This window comes from Amphiura filiformis, chromosome 20, assembly GCF_039555335.1.
Source record: "Amphiura filiformis chromosome 20, Afil_fr2py, whole genome shotgun sequence".
Lineage (NCBI taxonomy): Eukaryota > Metazoa > Echinodermata > Ophiuroidea > Amphilepidida > Amphiuridae > Amphiura > Amphiura filiformis.
The window spans coordinates 2,249,542-2,274,052 of NC_092647.1; the positions used below are offsets into that span (position 1 = coordinate 2,249,542).

The 24,511-nt window shown below is 35.9% G+C and overlaps 2 protein-coding genes across 2 annotated transcripts in view; one reads left to right on the forward strand and one right to left on the reverse strand.

The window, feature by feature from the left end:
- Nucleotides 1-15,412, forward strand: part of LOC140142862 (methanethiol oxidase-like) — a 72,426-nt gene extending 57,014 nt beyond the window's left edge. The window contains exon 11 of the mRNA XM_072164883.1: nucleotides 15,386-15,412. The gene's annotated coding sequence lies outside the window, so the exon portion shown is untranslated. The remainder of the gene's footprint in view (nucleotides 1-15,385) is intronic.
- Nucleotides 1-24,511, reverse strand: part of LOC140142861 (uncharacterized) — a 129,787-nt gene that overhangs the window by 15,169 nt on the left and 90,107 nt on the right. Inside the window, exons 6-10 of the mRNA XM_072164882.1 lie at nucleotides 20,379-21,474; nucleotides 17,051-17,221; nucleotides 15,581-15,739; nucleotides 9,990-10,097; nucleotides 979-1,083 (exon numbers count right to left, since the gene is read on the reverse strand). Coding sequence (XP_072020983.1) covers nucleotides 979-1,083; nucleotides 9,990-10,097; nucleotides 15,581-15,739; nucleotides 17,051-17,221; nucleotides 20,379-21,474 — 1,639 coding nt within the window. The remainder of the gene's footprint in view (nucleotides 1-978; nucleotides 1,084-9,989; nucleotides 10,098-15,580; nucleotides 15,740-17,050; nucleotides 17,222-20,378; nucleotides 21,475-24,511) is intronic.

Here is a 24,511-nt window from a genome sequence, read left to right on the forward strand (position 1 = left end):
TTTTTCGCTTCGTAATTTCACATAATGTTTGGATCAAGAATGTCAAAGTTTCCTATTGCAATGAAAACAACTTGATGTAAAATAAACTGGTCAATATGTGACTGGACACGGTCAATTTGAACTTGATAATGTTTACTTAAATATCTGTAACCGCGGGCTCAGTATAGCAATATTATTATGAAAATATTGATTTAAAACAGATTTATATATTAGCGATCAAAATGTTTATTCCCTGGAAGTGTTTCACACGCCTATTTTCTTATCCCTGGTAGCAAGCTCAGGGAGGTTGGTCTGTATGTCAGTGTCCTTTGTGGGTGGGGTGTGTGTAGGTAGGAGTGTGGGGCCCATGCTGGATATGGTGGTGTGGGGGTGAAATTGTGGGTGTGTGAGGGTGTCGGGTATGTTGTTGGTGCTCTCTAAATTCCTTAGATTAAAAAGCTAATCTATTCGATTGCGATGAGGAACAATCCAAGCTTAGATTAAAAATTCTGAATCTAATAGATTTAAAATGAGCTAATCAGATTTCCATTTTTAATCTAATAGATTGAAATTCAAATCCATTTATAGATGAATTTTGAATCTTAATTTGGATTAGTCTGGGATTAGTGTCTATTTTAATCCACGCTAAGATTTATTAAAAAGTCAATCTTATGGATTTAAATTTTAATTTATAAGAATTTAGAGAGTGGGATGTGCGAATATACTCTATGGATCACTCTAAGTGAAAATTCACTCTTTTGAGAGTGAATTGTGATCCTTCTTCACACTCTTCAGAGTGATTACACTGTTCCAAGCGTAAAATTTACTCAGTTTTCACTCCAATCGAGCATCACTTTGGGACACTTTCAGACAAATGCCATCTTTTCACTCTTTTACGGTTAGAGAGTAGTAAAGGGTGTGTTTGGGTTCTGGGGAGTCAATGGTATGTGGGATGTGTGGATGTGGATGTGGATGTGGATGTGGATGTTCATCTCTTACCTCTTTCACACGCTAATCCTGTGTACCCTTGTTGACAAACACAGCGAGGAGGGATGGTGGATGTACATGTGCCGCCATTCATGCATTGAGGATTACAACGAGGACCTGAAAGAAATTAAGAAACAAAAACCTATAGCAATTGAAATCGACAGCTTTCACTGTATTTCTAACTTAAATAGAATTCTTCTAATTAATCGTACATCTGCAATAACCCAAACTATCACCGGTCATTTGTGCCATAGAGTTTGATGTGTGGGTAAACAGATGTAGTTGAAGTCTGGAAAAGAGACTATACTAGTACTGTACATCAGCCGGATGCCAGTTTGCTGAGAAAGTGGATCAGATCAAAGAGCTTCTAATAGACATAGAGTGGCAATAGATTATGTAATGCTTTGTTCGTTTGTTGCCGATTAGAGTTTGCGAAAAGTGGTACCATTGTTTAGAGGGTTCCGCCGAGATGGGCGAACTATTACGGGAAAGTGGATCAGATGCATATAATAAAACCATTGCGTCGGCCGCAAAGCCTTCCGAATCTAAAAGGATCCCGCACCTATACTCCATTTGCTAACCGTATTTCCCCCTGCCTTTTGACGTTTACCACGACTTGCTGAAACGGAATATGTTTTTAATTGCGAAAGTTTTTTAGTGCTCTTTAATGCATAATGTTGCAATGGGAATCGTAATAATATGTTTTCACTTGCGTAGACCTTTGGTGCTGTTTTAATGTTTAATGTTGCAATGGGAATAATAGTCACTGAGGAGAAAGAAAAAATAAACAATGGCACCAATTCAAGAATGAGAGTATCTAAACATGAATCGGGCGAGTTCACTTGGGAACAAAAATAGGAAGTTGTGTGATCGGAAATATTCGACTACTTGCCGAATTTTACTAAAGGCCAAATTGGCGAAACGTTTTGCTATTTAATAATAATATATCTCATTAAAATCGCATTAGCTTATGAACTGTTTCCACAACCTCACAGCAATTGAAGGAAATATGGTGAGCATGATTTGCATAGATTTACCTTGACTTACTGATCAAATTATACCTAATATTTAACTAGTTTCTTTATCTGTTTGAATGGTGACAACAATCAGGGTTTTGTGTTATTGGTTTCTATTTTCCCAATTATCATGATTATAGGTTTCCTTGACCTAGATTTTCAAGAGGGAAAAGGGTAGGTTTACATTCGTGCGTTGTAAAGATTGACAAGTAAGACCGCGTACCATGAGATAGAGCTTAAAAGGGATGACATTAGAACTCGACTGGCTGTTGACCGCCGGTTCAGTCCGGTTTACAATGGAAACCGGCCCGGGCGGAACCGGCGGTCAACCGCCGGTTGAGTTTTGATTTCATCCTTGTTTGCAGCCTGTCGTACAGATTGACAGCTACGACTTTGCAATAATGAACCCTTCTCGAGGTCGTTTGAAGAGCAACACATTTAATTCAATATAAATGTTGAGCCCCTTTAAGGGATCTGGAATGAGCGTTTTGACAGTATTTTTTGTGGGACATGAGAGCACATCAGACTTATCGAATTGCATTTTGAATACGAAGAATGTCTTTCTGATATCAAATAATTTTCATTTTTTGAAATACACGATATAATACAAATTTCAATACGAAAGGTCAAAATTTTCAATTGATCGTCGGCTTTTTATCCCACCTGCATCCCGGGACCTACATACACTTTAAGTAGGCCTATAAATCATCAGATTTATAAAGTTTACTTCGAGTACTGTTAAATATCAAAAATATCAATTTTTAATCATTTGCCATAATTATTTGATATCAGAAGGCCATTCTTCGTATTCAGAATGCAATTCGATATGTCTGATGGGCTCTAATGTCCCACGATAAATACTGCCCAAACGTTCATACCCCAGCCCTTAAACAAGAGTATTTTTCACTCGAGTCGGCCTTGCCTTATATACATTCTCACTAAAATAAGTCATGAACGTGGGAAAAATAAATAATTCGTTGCCAGGAAAGCTTGTAAACGTCAACAAGGTACAGTTACAGAAATGTAGCATTTTGATCTACGTAATTATTAAAATGCGGTACATACTCTTTTGACTCCCGCCAAATTAAATGCCGATCTACATGATCTCTGCCAATTCATTCCTTGGGGAAATCTAAACCATTTTCCTCCATGGATTAGGCAAATTGAGTACAGGAATTGCAAACCGACATCTTAATTTTTATCACAATTCTAACGGTAGCTATACATTTTGTGAAGAAGCCTTGCCGTTTGAAATTTAAATAGATTGCGGACGTGGTGCATGCTGAAACGAAGGTGCTAAGTTTAAGGGACATTCAGTGCTTTGGGCGGTGTAAGTTATTTCTACCGTACATGCGCCCTCAAAAAAGTGTTTTTAAATGTGACTTCTTCAAGGAATCTTCAGCTGTGCTGTAACGAACCAAAATGGGTTCTATGCCAAAATGGGTTCCATAAAAGTTTATGGTTCTACAAACGATTAAAAGGATTAAATAACACTCTTTAAGAGCCTAAAATGGTTCTTTCAGTTTAAAGAACTTTTTTGTTGGTTTCATATGGAGGACAAAAAATGTTCTTGAAGGCCTTACAGGTCCGATTTCTCGAAGCTTTGCTATAGTGTTCATGCTTCGATTTATCTTTATGAACGAGGTGAAATTGTAAGCAGAACTAATTGGGCTTAGCCTGACTGCTTAGGAAGCCTGACCACTAGCCATGCTTCGAGAAACTAGTCCTTTATTTCTGAGACTGTATACTATCATGACTTTTGTGTAACAATGTGGGCGGTGGAAAACGTCTCTATAACATAATCATGACTGAGCTCCTAAAGAGTTTCAGTTTAATAGAATTTGACAGCGCACGTTTACCACGTTTTACCAAATTACCATTTTGTAAGAACTTCGATCAGCTGAGTTTGGATCATTATTCTAGGAACATACATTGTAAGGCCATGTAAAATGAATTTTTTGAAAATAAGCATTGTTGAAGTCATTATCATGTTTTACATTTTTCAAATGTGATAATCTGACTGATAACCCCTTAGAGCATGTTGAGTATCACAAAAAGATTTGATTCTTGTTCTCTAGTATCAGTTTTCCTAAAGCATTCAAAATCTTGCATATTTTGACAAATCTATTTTTAAAAAATCTGACTATGATCCAAGAAAATGAGGTTGGAGTGGACGAGAGAACCAACCCCGAAAAATTATTTTATTTAGCCCGAATGGAGAAAAATAATTTTGCAATAAAAAAAATTGTATTTTTCAAAATTAGACATTAAAGATCTGACCATGATCTTGATGATGTGACATGAGAACTTGTCTCCCACCACCATGTCCACCTTATATTTTTCTGCCCCTTCTCTTTTCTTTCTCTCTGGCGGATCTTTATATACCTTGAGGATGTACTTTATGGAAAGGTCATCACGAACTGAAGGTAAGACAATTCCTCGGCCAACAGCTATCCTTTATCTCTAATTGCCAACCAAATTGATGTGAATGATGAAGACTAAATCTTTTAACGCGATTGACATTTGTACACAACTGGACTCTTCTGTCTCATGTGATAATAAACCGGGTACCTGCTACAACATTTTTACAGGCCTTGTTGCCTCCGAAGTACCGTACCCTTTAAGGTACCTTTCGTATATCGATGTATATACCCATTGATAGCACTTCAGCATTTTACCATATTATGGATTCACGAACCCATTATTCAAATTGAGAAATACAGACTAAGCTCTATTTGATATACGGCCGATCTTACTGGCGTTTCAATGGACGATCTATACACGTAAGAACCGCACGTATGAAATAAGTCAAAATTTCACACTTCACTGTTGCTTTATTGTAATGATTTCTTTCAAAGAAAATGCATCATAATAATTGGACTTTCCTTCGTATTCAATATCCTTGACTAATATATTGTAAAATTGACAATTTTTGAGCATTTTCTACGTTGTCCGTTCGTTCGTTTTGTACGTGCAGAATCTTATACTGGCTAAATAAGCGTCCGTCAAAGGAGTGTTTCAAACAGTTACGGGCGTACGATCACGGGGTTTGGGAATCACAACGGTTGTAGTATAGGCCTAGGTATAAAGCAAATGGTTATATACGTTTGTAATCTTCAGACATGCCAGGTAGCTTTTCAAGTCACCGTAAAGGTGGGGGGAATCTGGTCGTGTATCTAATCTGATAATGGTTTTCAAAGCATACCGTCAGCAATAGACAGAATATCCTGTGTGTCATGATTTCAGTTACAAGTAAACACGTTTGTTATTGAAGTTAACACGTTATAGAGAAACATGAGAACGAAATCAGGAAACATTAGAAAGGTTTGCGGAAACATAAAACTGGTAGGAATTTAGCGTGGAGCCAACGGAGCATACCGTGGCGTGTCTCAGGTGTTTTATTCGATAAATGTCCATTGGTTCCGGTCCCCGCTGACCATAAAGAACTCAAAGACATTGCTTTGTTATTGCGTTCCCATCCGGAGCGTTATATATGTGACTTGGTATATCAAAAAGAGACACTTTTGGGCAGGTCATCAATTTTCTTGAATAAAATGGACAGTGGAACTAACTAACTTGCATGTCCGGTACGCGTATCGGTACACCGAACCCCGGAAAGCGTACCGTGCTAATGAGTTTGTCTTTGTGTAAAGTTTGCCGTTGTTTATATTAAAACAATCGCCTAAATTATCACGATTATCTCCGCCATTTGAGCATTTGTAATGCGTATTTTCCAACAAGGTTTTCCTGAAATATAAGATGAGTCAAGCTGGGATCTCCCATGGTAAGCGTATACTGTCAAAACCTGTTAAATTCAGAGCGCATAATCACATCATTACATACTCCCAAAACGCTCAACCGTATAACATTAGAGTTTATGTTTCAAATTAAATTAAGTTTATTGTTATCAGGAGCCTGTGTCGTCATCCAGTTCAACTTTTGTCATCTCATTAGAGCTCTGATTATTTGCTAGCTATTATTTTACTGAATAAAATAAACCCTTCAACATGGTCAATGTCGCAAATAGGTAACATAAGTCCAAATTTAATTGCTTGACGATATCACGCGTAAACAATTAATTTGCAATGAAACAGTAACCAAATGTTTTACAGGGTACAAACGTTCATGGTCTAGAAATCTAATTCGTGTGCATAACAGGAAAATGTCTAAGTGCAACAAGTCATAAGTTTTGAAATAATATTTTTCTTCAACACCTTCAATAAGCATAAGATGCATGCCAGGTCATACGATAAAAAATACATATTTCTGGGCTGACCAACGCATTGAAAAAGTGGAATTTTTGAATCTGCAAAAGTTAAGAGAATTCATTATTACTTCTATTATAGGTAATTCAATCCTTTTACAAGGTAATATTTATCTTCAAGGTCATCAAATTGGTTTATTGTTCTAGCAAAATTAAATAAAATTGATTTTGTATCAGATTTTAATGGTTTTAAATTGATATAAATTTGTTTTTCATTTAATTTTATGCTCATTTCTTGAGCAATTTGCTTGTATTTTACTTGCATATACAGTAACAGTGTATAAGTTACCGAGATCTCAAATATTGACTGCTGAGTGCCAGAAGTGGGTAAGTGCAAAAGCTGTTCTGTGAACATTAGGCAATTTACACATTGTATATTGTAGGCCTACTCATCTGACACATGGCAGCTACACGTGGCAGCTAAACGTGGCAGCTATTGCACTTACCCACTACTGGCATTGAGTATGTTCATGTTATTACAAAGTTCATGACCCCTGACATGTTTTTACATTAAAGAATTGCAGAGGTCAATGAACTGCGCTGTACCATTGCCTCGAAGTGTTAGTAAAAGCCTAGTTTCAGGAAATTGAGATATCAAACTTCATATTATTGAAAATCCAAAACTTCTTTCACGTTGAAAAACGGGCAAATTTGGACAGTTAACTGTACGGTTGAGATCCAATAAGTAAGACAAACAAACATACTATATCTCCATGTTTGACTCCCTGTCTAACAATGTTAAGCGTTTAACCTCTAACCTCTCTCCACAATAGATCCACTAGAAAAAAGCACCCTTAGCCCTGTCTGCGCGGAAGTCTATTGTCCAGACAAAATGGCCAAAATTTTTACAAAAATTCCCAAAAATTGTCAAAATTTAATACAATTTTTGAATTTTCGTGTTAGTTTATCGTATCAATGTGAAGATATTAAATAAGTACAAATATGTCGTGTACTTGCTCCAGTGGTTCTTGAGTAGGGAATTGTTTTAAATGGACGTTGGAACCTTGTGATTTTTTTTACCACTACCATGTAGCCACCCCTTTGGCTACCACTGGGGTGGTGCATCAATACACCGAGGTATCATGTTCAGCTACCATTATCACGTATTGTACACTTAAGGGTAGAAATTTTACACTTGGCAAGTAAACTGATATGTCTGCATTCTTTTCCTTTTTCCCCATTCATGTCCGTCTGTTGGATCTCAGGTACCGGTACAGGTGTTTTGAAGTTTGTGATTAAATAGGGGAAGTTTTCTTCATCGCATCATGTAAAAGGTGTGATTACTTTCGACCTGTAAATGTTGTTGGTTCATGACCTTACCTTGCGATGACCCTTAACTTGAAATGACCCTTATGATTGTCACGCCTTAGGTGCTCTAGTGCATTATGTATGGGTCTGAGCATCCCATACCATCCTATTGGCTGTAAGTTCAAATGTGATTTCACATTGAAAGTCACATTCTTAAGTTTGACTCTACGAATTGGGCAATCGTCTAACTTATTTCGAGCCATTGCTGTCAGCAGCTTAACAGTACACCATGGTACACAGCTATATGATTTGGGTTACTGTAGTCACTATGATCCACAACATGCTCATCTATCAGGGCACAGTTCTTTAACCCCAATACATTTGCACATTCATTTAACGAAAATTTGGGTACAAAAACTCTGCAACTTGAGGTCAAATTTTGTACTATGGTTGTTTCATTGAGGTTATTGAACTACACCAGAAGGGGATGAGGCCATTTTTTTGTGGTCCATAGTGAGTGTCAGGGATATCTCTCAAACTCCCATTACCGTACACCAAATATTATAATTATATAGGTCTAAATGACTCTGCGACAATTTGACCAACATTTACCCCCCGTTCAAAGACCCTTCAATTACCCCCAGTCAGTTACAGTTAGGAAATCCTAACATAATGTCGATCTACATTTCAAACAAACTAAAAACTAACAACTATTTACGCGAATGTTGCTCGCTGATATTGTTTCAACCACGCCTCATCGCTGCCAAACAGTTCTTGCGTTTTACTAATGCAAAGTAAAGCGATATGTCAAACATCATGGATAACAAAAGCTTACAGCGGATTTAAGGCATGAAACGGTGCATTTCCCGGCTCTTAATATATAATAGTAAGCTTTAATTTCACGAATTTAAACAAACTCTGTATACCTGAGGGTTATGTTGCTTTATCGAATGTTAAGTCTCTTCACGCGGGTGTCGACTGCAGACGACAAGTTTCAAAAAAATTTAAAATTCAAAATTTCAAAAATGTAAATTTTCATGACCATATTTGGAATCAGCATGAAAAATGCATTAAAATGAGTACAAACAAGCCTAGTATTGATTCAGTAGTTCTTAAGATAGCTCTTGATATTTTGAGAAAATATTTCAAAATTTGAAATATTTCTATTGGAGCGCATGGCTAGCACGTAGAGCATTAAGTCCAAAAGGGATACCGCTGTTACTCTACACCCGCCGGTATTAGATCATATCTTTTGTCCAACAACAAAACAGTACTTGGGTTTGTAATACAAGGGTTCAATGTTAGAAAAGAGCTCTCTATTTTGGCTACTTAAACCTGAAACCTAAAACCTTTGCTTATATTATTCTTAGTGTATTTTGAGGTAATTACAAATTCCAACTTTTTTTAATGTTATAAATAAACCATTGGTGTGGGTATATTTAGTGCACCTTGCTTTCTTAAGTTTCTACATTTTTACGAATCATACGATTTAGATTTCAGAAAGACCTCGGGTTTCTTGTAATGGTAAGCTTATAACAATTCATACATTGTTTGAACCCAACAGCATTTGTTGATTTAAGCCTGTTAACTAGTATGTTAAAAGTGCTTTTCAAGATCGACTTCTCTTTCTGCTGTTAGGCAGTTATACCTTGCGCCGTAAATGCCCACTGAAAAAGAAAATCTGCTGAAAGTACTTTTCGTGAATTGAGTTTGCCAATCCTTATTGACTACAGATAAGGGACAAATCGTGTTAAAGATTGAATATTCAAATCTTTTAAAACAAATATTTACCTTTTTTCTAATAAACAGATTGCTGTATACGTTCAGCGTTCATTGCCATTTAGTCTTGATTTCGATTTCTAGTGTGTGGTGCTACTTATATCATTATTTTATAGTAAACGTATAGGTTTACTAATGCTTTATTAGTAAAATGTTACATTTTAACACGTACAAACGACTCAAGAGTAAATGGCTTAATTTGGCATTGTGGACCCAGGGGTGTTGAATCGTTCATATCATCTTTTTATCAGAAATCTATACACTATACCAAGGCGTCTAACAATGTCTAAGGTAACCTGTAAAATCATTACCATGCATGTTTAACACGTCCGATCGAAATGAGATATACATGTTGATAATCTAATTTTGAACCTATGACACCGTTTTTTGGTTTTGGTTTAAAGTGGTTCTTACGGTCTTACCATCATTTCCTTATTAAACCTCTGAAGTTTACCACTTCAGCGAAATTTAGAAATGAGCCTGACATGATGCTAAATTAGGACATCATATTGTACATGTCTTGGCACCAATGGCATACTCCAATAACCTCAATTTAACAACATGAACAACCATAGTGCAAAATTTGACCTCAAGTTGTAGAGTATGAGTTTTTGTACCCAAATTGTCAAAGGTCATAGAATGAATGTACAAATGTATTGGGTTTAAGAACTGTGCCCCTGATAGATGAGCATGAGAAGAATATAAGATACACTTACCACTAAATAATCTAATTTGACACTGAGGACCCGCGTAGCCGCTTTGACACGTACAAGTACCGTCTGCTTCACATTTCCCGCCATTTATACAATCTGGAGAACAAACACCTGAAATATTATATAAAAAAAGTGAAATTTTACGACGATTCAATATTCTGTTAGTAAGCTTACTGCCATCTTTTATGGGGTCTTGTAATAGGGAACCTTTCAAGCTTCAATCTCATCTCCGCTCAAAAATGACACGTTTAAAGCCCCTCTATACTCGAATCTTTCCAGGATCTGCGGTCCAATAAGCCCAATCGGCATTGGAAGATTCCAATGCATTGTAGGACAGTTTTTGCAGTTTTAGGACACTTTGTCCTTTGACCTTTCAGAAAATTCAGAAATATTGGGTTTTTGTACGTACAAAATATAATCTAAAATGTTTTACAATATTTAAAACAAATATAAAAAATATTAGTATTTTATAAATTAATTATTTGGTATTTTTAATAATCAAAATTGTGACAATAATAAGAAAATTAATAATAATTATGTCAATTTTCCCGATATGTCAGAGGTCAAAGTGTCCTAAAACTGCTCTCAAAAACCGGAAGTTAGAATGGCGATTGGGCTTATTCGGGCAATTCAAACCTGGAGCTTCATAATTTGAGATTGCACGATGTGGTATGAAAATCATGAAACCTTACATAACCGTCCAGCCTTTAATGAGCCTTACACAATCAGCCATATTGATCTCAGCACCATTCTTTTAACAATACAAGCACCTGGGTATGAGCTGCCATGGCTAGAATGTTGTCCAGGTGCAACTCTTGTATTTATGGTATAGATCTTATGTCATAGACCTAATAATAGCGCGGATTAGCGCTGAATCGATAAGAATACCAGAATAACAATACATGCACCTGGCATGGCCGGGTATGAGCTGCTATAGATGGAATGTTGTCCATTGTATTTATGGCAGAGACCTTAGCGCTGAATCGATATGAATACCAGAATTACAATACACGCACCTGCATAATATGAGCTGCTATGGATGGAATGCTGTCCAGGTGCAGCTACTATTGTATTTATGGTATGGACTTTAGCGCTGAATCGATATGAATACCAGACGTTCACCTGGGTACGAGCTGCTATGAATGGAATGTTGTCCATTGTATTTATGGCAGAGACCTTAGCGCTGAATCGATATGAATACCAGAATTACAATACAATGCACCTGGGTATGAGAGCTATGTGTGGAATGTTGGTCATGTGCAGCTACTATTGTATTTATGGTATAGACCTTGGCGCTAAATCGATATGAATACCAAAATTACAACACATTCACCTGGGTATGAGCTGCTATGGATGGAATGTTGTCCATTGTACTTATGGTATAGACCTTAGCGCTGAATCGATATGAATACCAGAAGTACAATACATGCACCTGGGTATGAACTGCTATGGCTGGAATGTTGTCCAGGTGTAGCTTCTATTGTATTTTTAGTACAAACTTTAGCGCCGAATCGATATGAATATCAAAATTACAATACATGCACCTGGGTATGAGCTGCTATGTGTGGAATGTTGTCCAGTAGCAACAGTTGGAACTATTGTATTCAAATATAGCCCCTATTGTCTACTGAATTTGACTGACTGATGAACGGTATTTCAATTATACTAGATCACCGGGTTTCAATAAATGAGTATGTGGACCTCGCCTCAATCGTCTTATTCTAATTGGTGATACGGTTCTTTTACAGAATTTGGCACATGCGAAAGAAGGAAAGATGTGAAAAATATAATCAAAACAGCAATTTACATTTTTCTATAAACATTACTTGGCACTTAAGGTTGGCAGAAAGTCCCCATAGCAGTAAACCTTGCCTTGCTAATTGCTAAATGCAGGAAATTCCTTCACATCCTCGATAAATCCGTAAGAAAATACTATATTTTAACGGAGTGGAAGGTCGAAAAATGATAAAATAACTAAGAAATAATAATTTTATGTGGTTTTTGTGGGGTGCGGGGGAGGGTTTGAGGGGAAACGTTCCCAAAATGATAGATGCATTCAGAAAACGATCTATTATAGCCTATTGTTTTGGGAACGTTGAACCCTCAAACCCTCACACTATACCACCGAAACCCCATCAAGACCCCTACTCATTAAAGGGTAGAAGGATAACATATGAGGTACTTAACACATCTTATGTATTACTCGTAAAATCTAATTTGATTTTAACTATTCCAATTCATTATTCTAAACAAAACTGAATCTGTGAATGAACTTGCTGATGAATTAGCAAAGCAGTATACTGATGTGGTATTTTATTTCCTTTATTCCAGCCAACCACGTCTATTCCACCCTCAATAAATAGGTTTTGTTCGAAAATAATGTTCCGCATTTAAACAATTAGGTTGCCCTTATGTCACAAAGTGATAAACACTGCCTTCATTAATGATATGTTTTATTGCCATTGTTCGCAGAGTGTTTATAAAAGACTTTCTTTTTGGCAAGGTATATATCTTGAAGATGAATTATTATAGTATATGTGTTTTATTAACATGATTAAGACAAAACGTGCTAACAAAGCTCAATGACTAATAAGGTTAGCAACTATTTTAAACTGTTGTAATTTGCTAGTTCACAGCATCTTGCGAATGGTAGTGAGCTTTGGCAAATATTGCATTGATCATTTCATAGCGAGCATGTAGAAGAATTCAAATATCACAGATATACTTTTGCAGATCCTGTGGTTCTCGAGTTATGTTATAAAGAGGGCTGAAACAACAACACTTTTGTAAAACGTACATAACTCATTAACAACAATACATCAAGCAAGTTTTCAAAGTATATGATTTGTAGAAAGAACGAAAGAAAGAAAGAAAGAAAGAAAGAAAGAAAGAAAGAAAGAAAGAAAGAAAGAAAGAAAGAAAGAAAGAAAGAAAGAAAGAAAGAAAGAAAGAAAGAAAGAAAGAAAGAAAGAAAGAAAGAAGTCGGTATTGTTTTGTTCATAAATGAAGCTATGAAAACAATCAAAATGAGCATTATGTGTAGTTTTGTTTGCCAAAGCGCTTCGCCATCGCTTACAAAAAAGCTCAAAACGATTTACAAATACTCTATGTTATCATGGTTATGTTGTGTTATCCTTATAGATAACAAAAGAATATGTTACAACATTACAAGACCAATAGATTACTTTCAATATTATTTCCTCTTTTTTGGGCCATCAAAATACGTTACAATGAAGAAATGTAAATAAATGTCCTATAACCATATTTTGATGGTAATCTATAAACATATGAAACATGAACCAACACTTGCCTTTTTGTAAACAGTGGAATTCCCGACCTTTTCATAAGGTTCAATAATTATAGAAGTCTTCAAATCAACGTCAGCACACATAAAGGTGCCTTATCCTTATTATTAGCAAAGATTAAATCAAATGAAGCTGATTTAATGCCCCCTTTCCTACAATTTATTTGCTAATACCGATAATATGCATTGCCCGCATGGCTCTAAGTTATTATTTCACCTTCTACTTAACCATTCCTTTAGAAAAGTTAGACAGAGAAATGTTTTCGGGGTATACCTATTTGTATTTCGATTTAGCTCAGTGATTGAAAAGGAAATTATCCTTTTCGAGCTCGGAAGCCATTTCGGGAAGTTTGGTAAATGATTTTGGATGTTGATGTATACCCCGAGAACATATTCAGTTCCGAGTTGTGAATGCTTGAATCTCTGGTATAAACTTTCATTATACTTTACACTGATATCATAAAACAGGCCAACGAGTGATCGAATTTTACGTAAGGTGGTGTTGAGCAAAAATATGTCAAATTTTAAACACCTGTATCACGTATAATGCAAAAACATCAGCCAAACCTTGGATTTTAAACATAAGAATAGCCTACATTTAATCATTTTGATCATAAAACAATAACATTACTCTAATAATATAATGTAAGGTGGTCAGACTTTGATTGTGTTTTCTGTTTTCAAGTATTAAGGTTAGCAACTATTTTAAACTGTTGCAATTTGGTAGTTCACAGCATCGTGCGAATGGTAGTGATCTTTGGCAAAAATTGCATTGATCATTTCATAGGGAGCATGTAGAAGAGCTTAGAAGAATTCAAATATAACAGATATACTTTTGTAGGTCCTCTGGTTCTTGAGTTATGTTGTAAATAGTGCTGAAACAACAACACTTTCGTAAAACGTAGATAACTCATTAACAACAATAACTCAAGCACGTTTTCAAAGTATATGATTTGTAGAATGAACTTTAGCAAAGCATCAAAGTGTTATTTTTCAATAATAATATTTATTCAAGTAATGAAAATCGATTTTTTTAGCTGCTTCGACCAACAAAATCTCGTCTATCCTTTGGGCTTGCTATTTAAAGCAAAAGCGTGTATGCCTTATACTTCTGGCGGTGGTTATTTACCACGGTTTATTTTCTCATCATCTAAGCGAAACATATAGAGCGTTAAATTATACTGGGGTAATCAACAAAATGTGAGCTTTCTTCTGATACCAAGAGTTCAGTTTTGATGAGGAAAATGGGAGATGATGCTGGCTGTCGATTTGGTCAAACGCCTTAATATAACCATAAACCTAAACCTTACAACCTTTTATACTACTGTAATAGAGTTGCATCGGCTAAACTTCAAAGATCGAATTCTATAGATTCTTAATCTTACAGTCTATTCGCTACTTGCACGGTTCCGCCATTATGCACTATGTGCGGGAGAGCCTCGAACTGGCAGCATACATGAATGGGAATTGAACTAGTCATAACGTTCTGTGTAAGGTTACATAATTCTTCCTTTCATGTATGCTGCCAGTTCGAGGCTCTCCCCACATAGTGCATAATGGCGGAACCGTGCAAGTAGCGAATGGTCTGACCCAGATTTGTTTTTCTTCAAAACAAGATAATTGGCTCAGGATACATGCGTGTCCTTAGCATACCAGCATGCAATAGAGAAATATCCTGCAACATTTAATGTGAATGAAAATATACACCGTTTTATTAAGGGTTAACTAAGTATTGTTGTTCTAGGCAGCCAAAAAATCGATTTTCATTGTCTTATCAATATATTATTGAAAAATGACACTTTGATGTTTTGCAGAAGTTCAGTACTTGATTGATAGCTTGATTTATTGTTAATGAGTTATGTACGTTTTACAAATGTTGTTTCATCCCTCTTTACAACATACCTCAAGAACCAAAGGAACTACAAAGTAGCCTCTATCTGTGATATTTGAATCCTTCTACAATTTTTGCCAAAGCTCACTACCAATCGCAGGATGCTGTTAACGACCAAATCGCTACAGTTGAAACTAGTTAAAAGCTTCTTGCCGATGCCGCAATCAATTATCGCTAGGAGCCACAACATGCTCATCTATCAAGGCACAGTTCTTTAACCCCAATACATTTTGTACATTCATTGAATGACCTTTGAAAACTTGAGTACAAAAACTCATACTCTGCAACTTGAGGCCAAATTTTGCGCTATGATTGTTTAATTGAGGTTATTGAACTATGCCACTGGAATGAGGCCATTGTGGTCCAGAGTGTATGGGGCGTCTTCAATTCCATTCTTACCTGCGCATTGATTTATACATGACCTTCGTTGTATAGCCGTTCTTCTCCCGATGCATTCTGGGATTGCAGGTTTGCCAACGCAAAGCGCCATTCTGGTTTGAAGTCCTTCTCCACAACTTCGGCTGCATTCGCTCCATTGAGACCAGCGGACTCTAGGCGCTGTGGTAAAAGAAAATAATGTTCCCTTTTATTGTATTGTGTTAAAGCAAAGCAGTATGATTAAGATATTTTTAAGCATTCCTAATTTCTAAATATTACTTGTATTGCCTACTTCTATACACGGACCAGTGTCCATTTTGGATTGCTTAAAGGCATATTCAATGATCGCGAAAGTGTAAAAAATAAAATTGTTTATAAATTGCCTAAAACATGTAAAAGGGATTGATAAGTTATTAAATGTGTCAGTAGGTATTTTGGAAATGAAATATTTGGCAAAAAATGAGCAGTATTAACAAAGTTGAAGCCCCATTCAAGTGCATGTAGATAATTTCTCTACTTATGTAGTCGTGTAAAATGTCATATTTTATCTTTAATACACGGCTTTCGGTTCGCTCATCGGACACTAGTAAAGGTGCCTAAATCTGAATTTTGATGATTATAATGACCCTCCATGAACAAATCACTGAAGAGGCCTTTAAGCAACGTCAAGAAATCAGTAACAACGACAAACTAGTATGCGTCACCTTAAACAAATCGGCAATTTTAAGAGAACATTAATGTTTTATGTTTATTCCTTTAGGAAAACTCTTCAATAATTGAAAACAAAAGCATGTTTTCATTCAGCTTGACAGCAGTTTCCTCCACGATGCAACCATGAGGAGGTATCATGTCATGAAAGATATCAGGTTCCTTCCTCAGCTTCCATCTTCAATAAACATCATCCTTTATAACTACTCTGCAAAACATTCTTTCAAGTTTCAAACAATAATGAATGATTCCATTGATATTATATTACAAATCTTCTAGAGCAGTTCATAGACAGGAGGAAGTAAATATATTTGACCGTACAGCACGAATGAGCCGTAAATGTCCTAAATTGTATTCTGAGCATGGTTACAGTGTAAAATGTGCATGAAGGTCGTATTCATCGGTACCTCAAGTAGGCGCAACATGTATCTCATTTCGATAGTCAAACACCTTTTAAACCAATCAATAATCCTATTTTTGAAGAGAATAATAAGCTTCTACCTTAGATGTCTATAGAATTTTTAATCATTGTTAAATATAGCTCTGGTCTTTGTTTGCTTTGGCTAAATCCTGTTCAAGTGGTTGGTTACAAAGCATTGTATTTTGTCTAGGTATGTATAACCAACAATTAACAATGAGAGGACATTCCTGAACCACGTTGAAGAAGTAAAGTCTGACAGGGGCATAACTATGAGAGAGAAGGCCGGAAAACTTGATAACAAAATGTCAGAAGTGGCTTTTGCGATGAAACTCTTCAAACATTCTGTCACGTGACAGTCTTACCTTGATCGCAGTCTTTGACGTGACATGTCTTTGTCTCCGATGCCATACCTCGTCCATTTCTAGCGATACAATCTGGCAGAGTACTGCCTTGTGTGCAGAGGGTAAACCTGTACCGTATTCCTGTGTCACAAGACTTACTACAGGTACTCCACGATGACCACCAACTGACACCTGTACAAAGATTGTACATGTATACAAATATTGTGTTAATTTCATGTTACAAAAGCTGTGATACAAGTACTCCCAGTGATCCTTAGTACTCCTTAGAGAACATATCTTACCCTTCCCAGAATCCTTTGCAACATGACACACCACCTCATCACTTCAAACGACACTTCCATTACTTTGTAAAGCTTCCCATTGTTTCTATTTTGAGAATAGACTGGCTAAACATGGGTCGATAGTCAAGAAATTAACATATTTTTCAAGATCTGGATGTGCACTGTTCATTTTAGTATATACTTTTTGTCACTATCGACCCATGTTGCACTAGATAGCAAATCAGTACAGAAAATTGAAATGGAAGAAATGCATTATGGGAAGTGTAAGATATCCTCTTAGTACTAGCTATAGAGAGAACAAAAGGGCACGGTGCAGGTGGCGCAGCGGTACAGGCTCTATACCTCGCAATCGGAGGGTTGCGAGTTCGAGCCCCGGCGGTGCCATCGCTTTATCTCACTTGCCTCTCTCTACCAAGCAGTGAAATGAGGAGCTGTTATGAGTACTGCCCAAGTTTATGGCACCTGACATATTCTAACGACAGCAGAATAAATGCAATGCGCTTTGATACTCGTGAAAGGCGCTGTATAAATGCCAACATTTGTTTATCGACCTAGTAAAAACATTCCAGGTGAGTAAAAAATAGTGTAATGTTGAAGTTAAACTCTTTAATTACTTTAATAAGTATTTTAAGATTGAAAGGCAACTTGGGATATATTGAGATGAAGAAAAAATTCAGTGTTACTCGACGTACAATTACAATAATTTATAAAGTCCCGGGTATAAAGTAAAGGCTTTTGGAACCTGGCTTTGGAATAACCTCTTCTTCAGGCATAGGTGTGTTATGATAGAGGAGCAATTTCACGTAAGGTGATCAAAATGGATGCCTTGCAAGTAAGGTGGAAACAATGTTCTTGTTTTGTGGTTTTTCTAATCTCCTAAATGACCTATTAAATTGTAATTTTTTTTCTTGAAAGGTGTCAATCTATACAGGCTTATTACAAACTAATTGATTGGGTGTAAAATAATTGTGAAAGGATGCTAAAAGTTGTGTAGTTGATTTCCCAACAATGAATTATTTCCTAAAAGTTCGGCCCCTAAGGCTAATGTTAATTAGGTATAAAGGGTTAAAATTGGCGAAAGTGACCTTTTTCATTAACACCTGGCTAATGACCTGAAGGTTGATGAAACGTGTGTACCCAGGCCCGTGTTATAACAAAAATTGGCTTTTATATGACGGAAATTTTAATTTTTTGCTATTTTGAATAAGTTTGTTACAAACATTTCGAAATTAAGCCTAAGAAGCACTCTACTCAATATATATTTGTACGCCCCATGTGAGTTTTTAAGAACAAAATAAAGAAACGAATATAATACAAACTTGAATCTAATTACATTCTACTATTTACAGTGTCACTTTTGAACTGCTCTTTCATTTTAAGCACCAAGTCCATTAAAATATCTATATGAAAATGGAACAAATTTCCTTTAATCACCGCGTTGTCTTTTTTAAAGACATTTCTTGTTACACATATTTTTACGGTTTTAAAGATGTTATACTATAGTGTAAAAAAGTTTATTGAAAGAAAGGTCTGTAAACCAAGTCACATAACATGTATGATCGCCAGTGAAAAACACTCGTCCACAGACCATCGAGGATTCGAACCTGGGACCTCTTCCAAGAGGCATAGAAAATCATAGAATATTTTGACACGAAGTTATTTGTATTCTGGAATGGCAAGACCATTAGAATCCGCAATTTTGATTAACAAGCAAATTATATTTTTATCTTCAATTTTAAGTGTCTGCAATATGTTGAAATATTTTAACAGGTGTTTTTTATATTCGTGTTACAAAAAGGATTAAACACAATGGCTAATAAACCCGGTTAATAAAACACAATTGTTCTCTAATTATTCAAAAGATTCTATAAATAATATATTTAACAGTATTATTATTATATGATCGGTTTTTGCATTGTTGCTAGCAAAACAAACTTGATCTTTATGATATTTTAAAATCGTATAAAACAAGCGGACACGCAATTTTGATTTTTGTTGAAAGCTTCAAAGGATCTTGCCTGTTATTCTTCGCTCGTTAGTAAAAGAAAATGTGTTTAGGCATTAATTCTCAAGTCGCATTATTAAAACAATGTCTTTTGTCACTTGAAGTCGACAGGTTGTTTATGTAGGTGGGTCTTCGAAATTTACACCAACGGTGTACAAACAGTAATCTTTTAAAACGGTTTCATTATTATTCAACGCAGGTTATTAAAACATAATTTGTTATGATTTTGCGTTTCCTAAGTTGCGGTATGGAAACAATGTCTATTGACCTGCATTAGAAAGTTACTATACAGCTGGTTGAAAAAAGATAAAGAGAGATTTTAACGTATAACGTTTAAATAATGATACCACGTCCACAATTCTTGCAAAATTGTGTTCTAAATTCAACGCCAATCGTTCTTTGATCATTCATTCAACTTGTCGACTTAAAGTGACAACATACATTGTTTTAATAATGCGACTTGAGAATCATATGCCTAAACACATTTCCATAGCAGAGTGGTTTTGAATAGGAAAATTATCTACACGGCTATGGCAGGTTGCACAATAGAGCAGTTTTTCACCGAAAACCGGTTTTTTTTCGAGCGATAAGCCCGGTTTATCGGCGAAAACTAAGTTTCTAAAAAACCAGGTTTTTAAAAACTTTGCTTTTCGAACCGGTAAATCTGGTTTTGAAAAACCTGGTTTAAGTGGTTTCTCGGCCAAGAAACCAAATTATTCAAACAATCTGGTTTAACACCGAAACAGGGTTCTCTCTTTTGCAAAATACGTGCTACTATAGACGGTGAAATATACGGCATTTCGCAAATTCTCTAATATCTTATGATAAGCAATCAGTGTTTATATAACAATTATATCGAATTTGATATACCATTGGCTGCATTCTACACGGTTACTTGACATCAGGATCGAGAAAGCCTGCCAAGATTTTACTATTGAATAATTATAATACATTAATAATCTAATAATTAGCATGATTAGACAAAAATGTCAATCTTTATATCTAATTAACGCAAAATATATCAATAATAATTCTATCATACCTGTTTTTTCTGAAGAAGGCAGGGTTGGTTTGGTGTTGATTGTATCCCCAGTTGTATCCTTGATACCAGCATCATTTAGAAGTACATTGTCCAACACCTCCTCTGTTGTCTCCGCTCTCGATTCAGCCAAAGGTGGGGGTACTGGAATGTTATCATCGAATTCATTATTGGTATTATCCTCAATATCAATATCAAAATCATTATCGATCTCATTGTTTAACACTTCTTCTGCTGTAGTCTTTTGAGGTACTTTAGTGGTGGTCACCGGGCCTTCAGTGGTGACAACATGTGTGGTTGTTTTTACTGCGGGGTTAGTTAATGGTTCGGTACCTTCTGGGAAGACACTGCTGTAATCTGACGATGATGTATCATCCTGGAAGAGTGCTTTTGACGTTGTAGTTGCCATTGATGTAGTCGTTGACGCAACTGTTGTAGTCGTTGAAGTAACTGTTGTTGGATCTCTCACAAGAACGCGCGGTTCTGGTATATATCCTTCAGGTGGCGCATCACCGCGAGACCATTCCTGTGGTATTGTCACTTCAAATGGGACATCATGTCCACCGGCCCTGCCACCTTGATAGACGTTCTTATCAGAGCCTTCTCCAGTTGTACCCGATAAGAGTTCTCCAAAACCATTATTGACGCCACCGGCACCACTTGCTTCATCAGCAAAATTATCTGGGAACAGTTCACCTCCGATGTAATTACCAGGTTGTTTTGGTATAAAAGGTTCATGTGTATCATCAGGTGGTGGGAGTAAATTAACATCAACAGTTCCCGAAGATGGTGTGATGATGTTAGGCTCGACTATCTTCGCAAGAGGTACGAGATTGGTAGCTAAATGAGGTGGTACGGTAATGCGGTACCACAGGTCGTGATTATTACCAGCACCGCCATCGAAGATTTTATTGATATCGTCGGGAGAGATCGTCGGGAAAGATGTCGTGGTCGGAGTCGCTTGTGTCGTTGGAGGTGCGTCGGACCACGTTTTGAAGTGAGGTGGTGGAATAAGAAGTTGGTATGGGATTTCTGAGTCTGATCGGAAATTATCCCAAAGTGTGTTGATGCTAGATGATGGTGATGACAATGTTGGGATCTGAAATGCAAGAACATAATTGCAATTGTAAATCTATAAAGAAATTAGAAAAACATTGTGTGTTTAAACTATGAGAGAGAAGGCCGGAAAGCTTGATAAAAAATTTATGTCGGTTTTCTTCTTCCTTTAAAATTATTTCAAGAAATAAGGAAATGTTCATAATGCAATCTACACCAGGCACAAAAAGAAACTCTTCAGTTATATTCATCCTTTCTGTTCAATAACTTGATAATTTTGGAATATTCTGAAATATACATTTTGTTAATTGGACTTTGCTTTCTCATTTGACACCCTGTTCGTGAAAAACGAACAAGAATTGACCAAGATATGCGCCTCCAAAGCCTCAAATCCCAAAATCAAAAGTTGCATTTTCAACGATTTTCAATGGGAACGCATCGTTGTATTGCACACAAGCACCACGGGCCAATCAATAAAGCACACAGTGTAACAGGCACAATTGAATCGTTAAAATTGCAACTTTTCATTTTGGGGTTTGAGAGTTTGGAGGCGCATATCTTGGTCAATTCTTGCTCAATGATCACGAATAGGGTGTCAAATGAGAAAAAAAAGTCCTATTAACAAAATGTATATTTCAGAATAATCCAAAATTATCAAGTTATTGAACAGCAAGGATGAATATAACTGACGAGTTTCTTTTTGTGCCTGGTGTAGATTGGTTCAATGCATTTTAGGGTCAAAATATCATCAGAGAGATTCGAAAATTTCATAAAAATGCACATTACAAATTGCTTGTATTTTAGTGGATTGAACTAGAGCTATTCATTCATTCATTCATTCAGTTTATTTTCATCATCATCAATACATAATTATAAATCAGCATAACAGAGATAAGCAATGTAGAAAATAATGATGTGATGAGGTAGATGCATTACAAAGCCAAAGGCCTGAAAGACAATGCATCACCTTTACATTCCACTTAAAATCAACACTACCCCTGTGGAAGATTTTGGAAATATCCTCCACAGGGGGAGTATGAATTTCAAATGGAATGAACACATTAGCAGCTCCATTTGAAACTCACTCTTCCTCAGGGGAAGATTCAGGTTGAATCTTTCTCAGAGGGTGTATGAAATTCAAATAGAGCTGCCTAATGGGCTATTCCAGAAAATAGATGCACACCCCCTATAGAGGAGTTCGGATATCCGGACTTTTTGTCCAGTCGTGATTGTTGGAAATCCAGACTTTTAAAGTGCCCAAAGGTAAAAAAATCCGGCAAAAAATAGTTTGAAATCAGAAATCCTCAATTTGAGAGCTCATTTTCAACATTTCCGTGATTTTTCCTTCATTTGATTGGATTTCCAAGCTTTTTCCAGTAACATTGGTAACTGGAAATCCAGTCGTTTTCAGAAAGCAGACTTGGAAATCCGGACATTTCTTTGATTGAAAATTTACTCCTCTATAGGGGGTGTGCACCTATTTTCTGGAATAGCCCAATGTTCTCATTCCATTTGAAATCCGTACTCCCCCTGTGGAAGATATTTCCAAAATATTCCAGAGGGGTAATGTGGATTTTAAATAGAATAGCCCAATTTTGTATTGAATATGTTTGTGACTTACATACAGAACATTATCAATATATGCAAATATATTGACATGATGAACGTCAAGATATTAACCAGTCCAAAAATAGTAAATAAGTTACCTTAAATATACATGTCAACAAAATTTCTACTAGAAATACATAATTTGTACCAAGAAAATAGGTATTTTGTCTTCAATAAATTAAGTAACATGTGTTATGACAGTTATAATTCGGCCTGATCACAAAAGTTCACCTTCATTTGAAGTTATTTCCGGGTTGCATTTGAAGTAGAACAAAATATGTTAGATCATCTTGGGCATATTATTGGATATATTGGGCACTTTGCCATGAACTTATATTCGATCAAGATCATGATGAATGTTTACGCTTTTATGATATGTTTCATTGCGCATATATAGCTTGTTGTCAGTTTAATGTAAAACATGCCTATAACAGAGTATTCATGGATTAATATTATCATTATTATTACACTCAGTACAAGTTGTTGGGCATAATGTTACCATTTATAACTTTTGTCCAATATTAGGTAAAATTTACCCAAATATTGGTTAAAATTTAACAAGTAAAACCAAATTAGTCCACTATTGGGTAAAATTTACCCAACTATTGGTTAAAATCAAAATGTGTCCAATATTGGGTAAAATTTACCCAAATATTGGTTAAAATTTAACAAATAAAACAAAATTTGTCCAACATTGGGTAAATTTTCCCAATCGTTTTAAGCAACGAATTCTTAACAAGCATTCTGAGAGTGTACACATTTTTGAAGTACTTTAGTATTCAAATCCAAAGAGTTGTGTAGAATAAGTTATTTTTTAATAAGTTTATTTACAAAAAAACAAACAAACAACAAAAAATCAATACATTAGGCTATTCTTTGTCCGGTCTTTTTTATCGTATAAAAATAATAATTTCCGACAGTACATTTTTTTAAGAGACACTCTGAATACATTTACAGCAATCACTCAGAATTCCAAGATCAGAAAGGGATTATAATTTATGAGACAGCCTGTATACATTTACAGCAATCATCACTCAGTCAGAATTCAAAGATTAGAAAGGGATTATGTTTTATGGGACACCCTATATACATTTACAGCAATCATCCCTCAGAGTTTCAAGATCAGAAAGGTAAAACGTTTTATGGGACACCCTGTATACATTTACAGCAATCATCCCTCAGAGTTTCAAGATCAGAAAGGTAAAACGTTTTATGGGACACCCTGTATACATTTACAGCAAATCATCTCTCAGAATCCCAAGATCAGAAAAGTAAAATGTTTTATGGGACACCCTGTATACATTTACAGCAATCATCACTCAGAATCTCAAGTTCAGAAAGGTAAAATATTTATGGGACACCCTGTATACATTTACAGCAATCATCACTCAGAATTCCAAGGGATTATATTTATGAGACACCCTGTATACATTTACAGCAATCATCACTCAGAATTCCAAGATCAGAAAGGT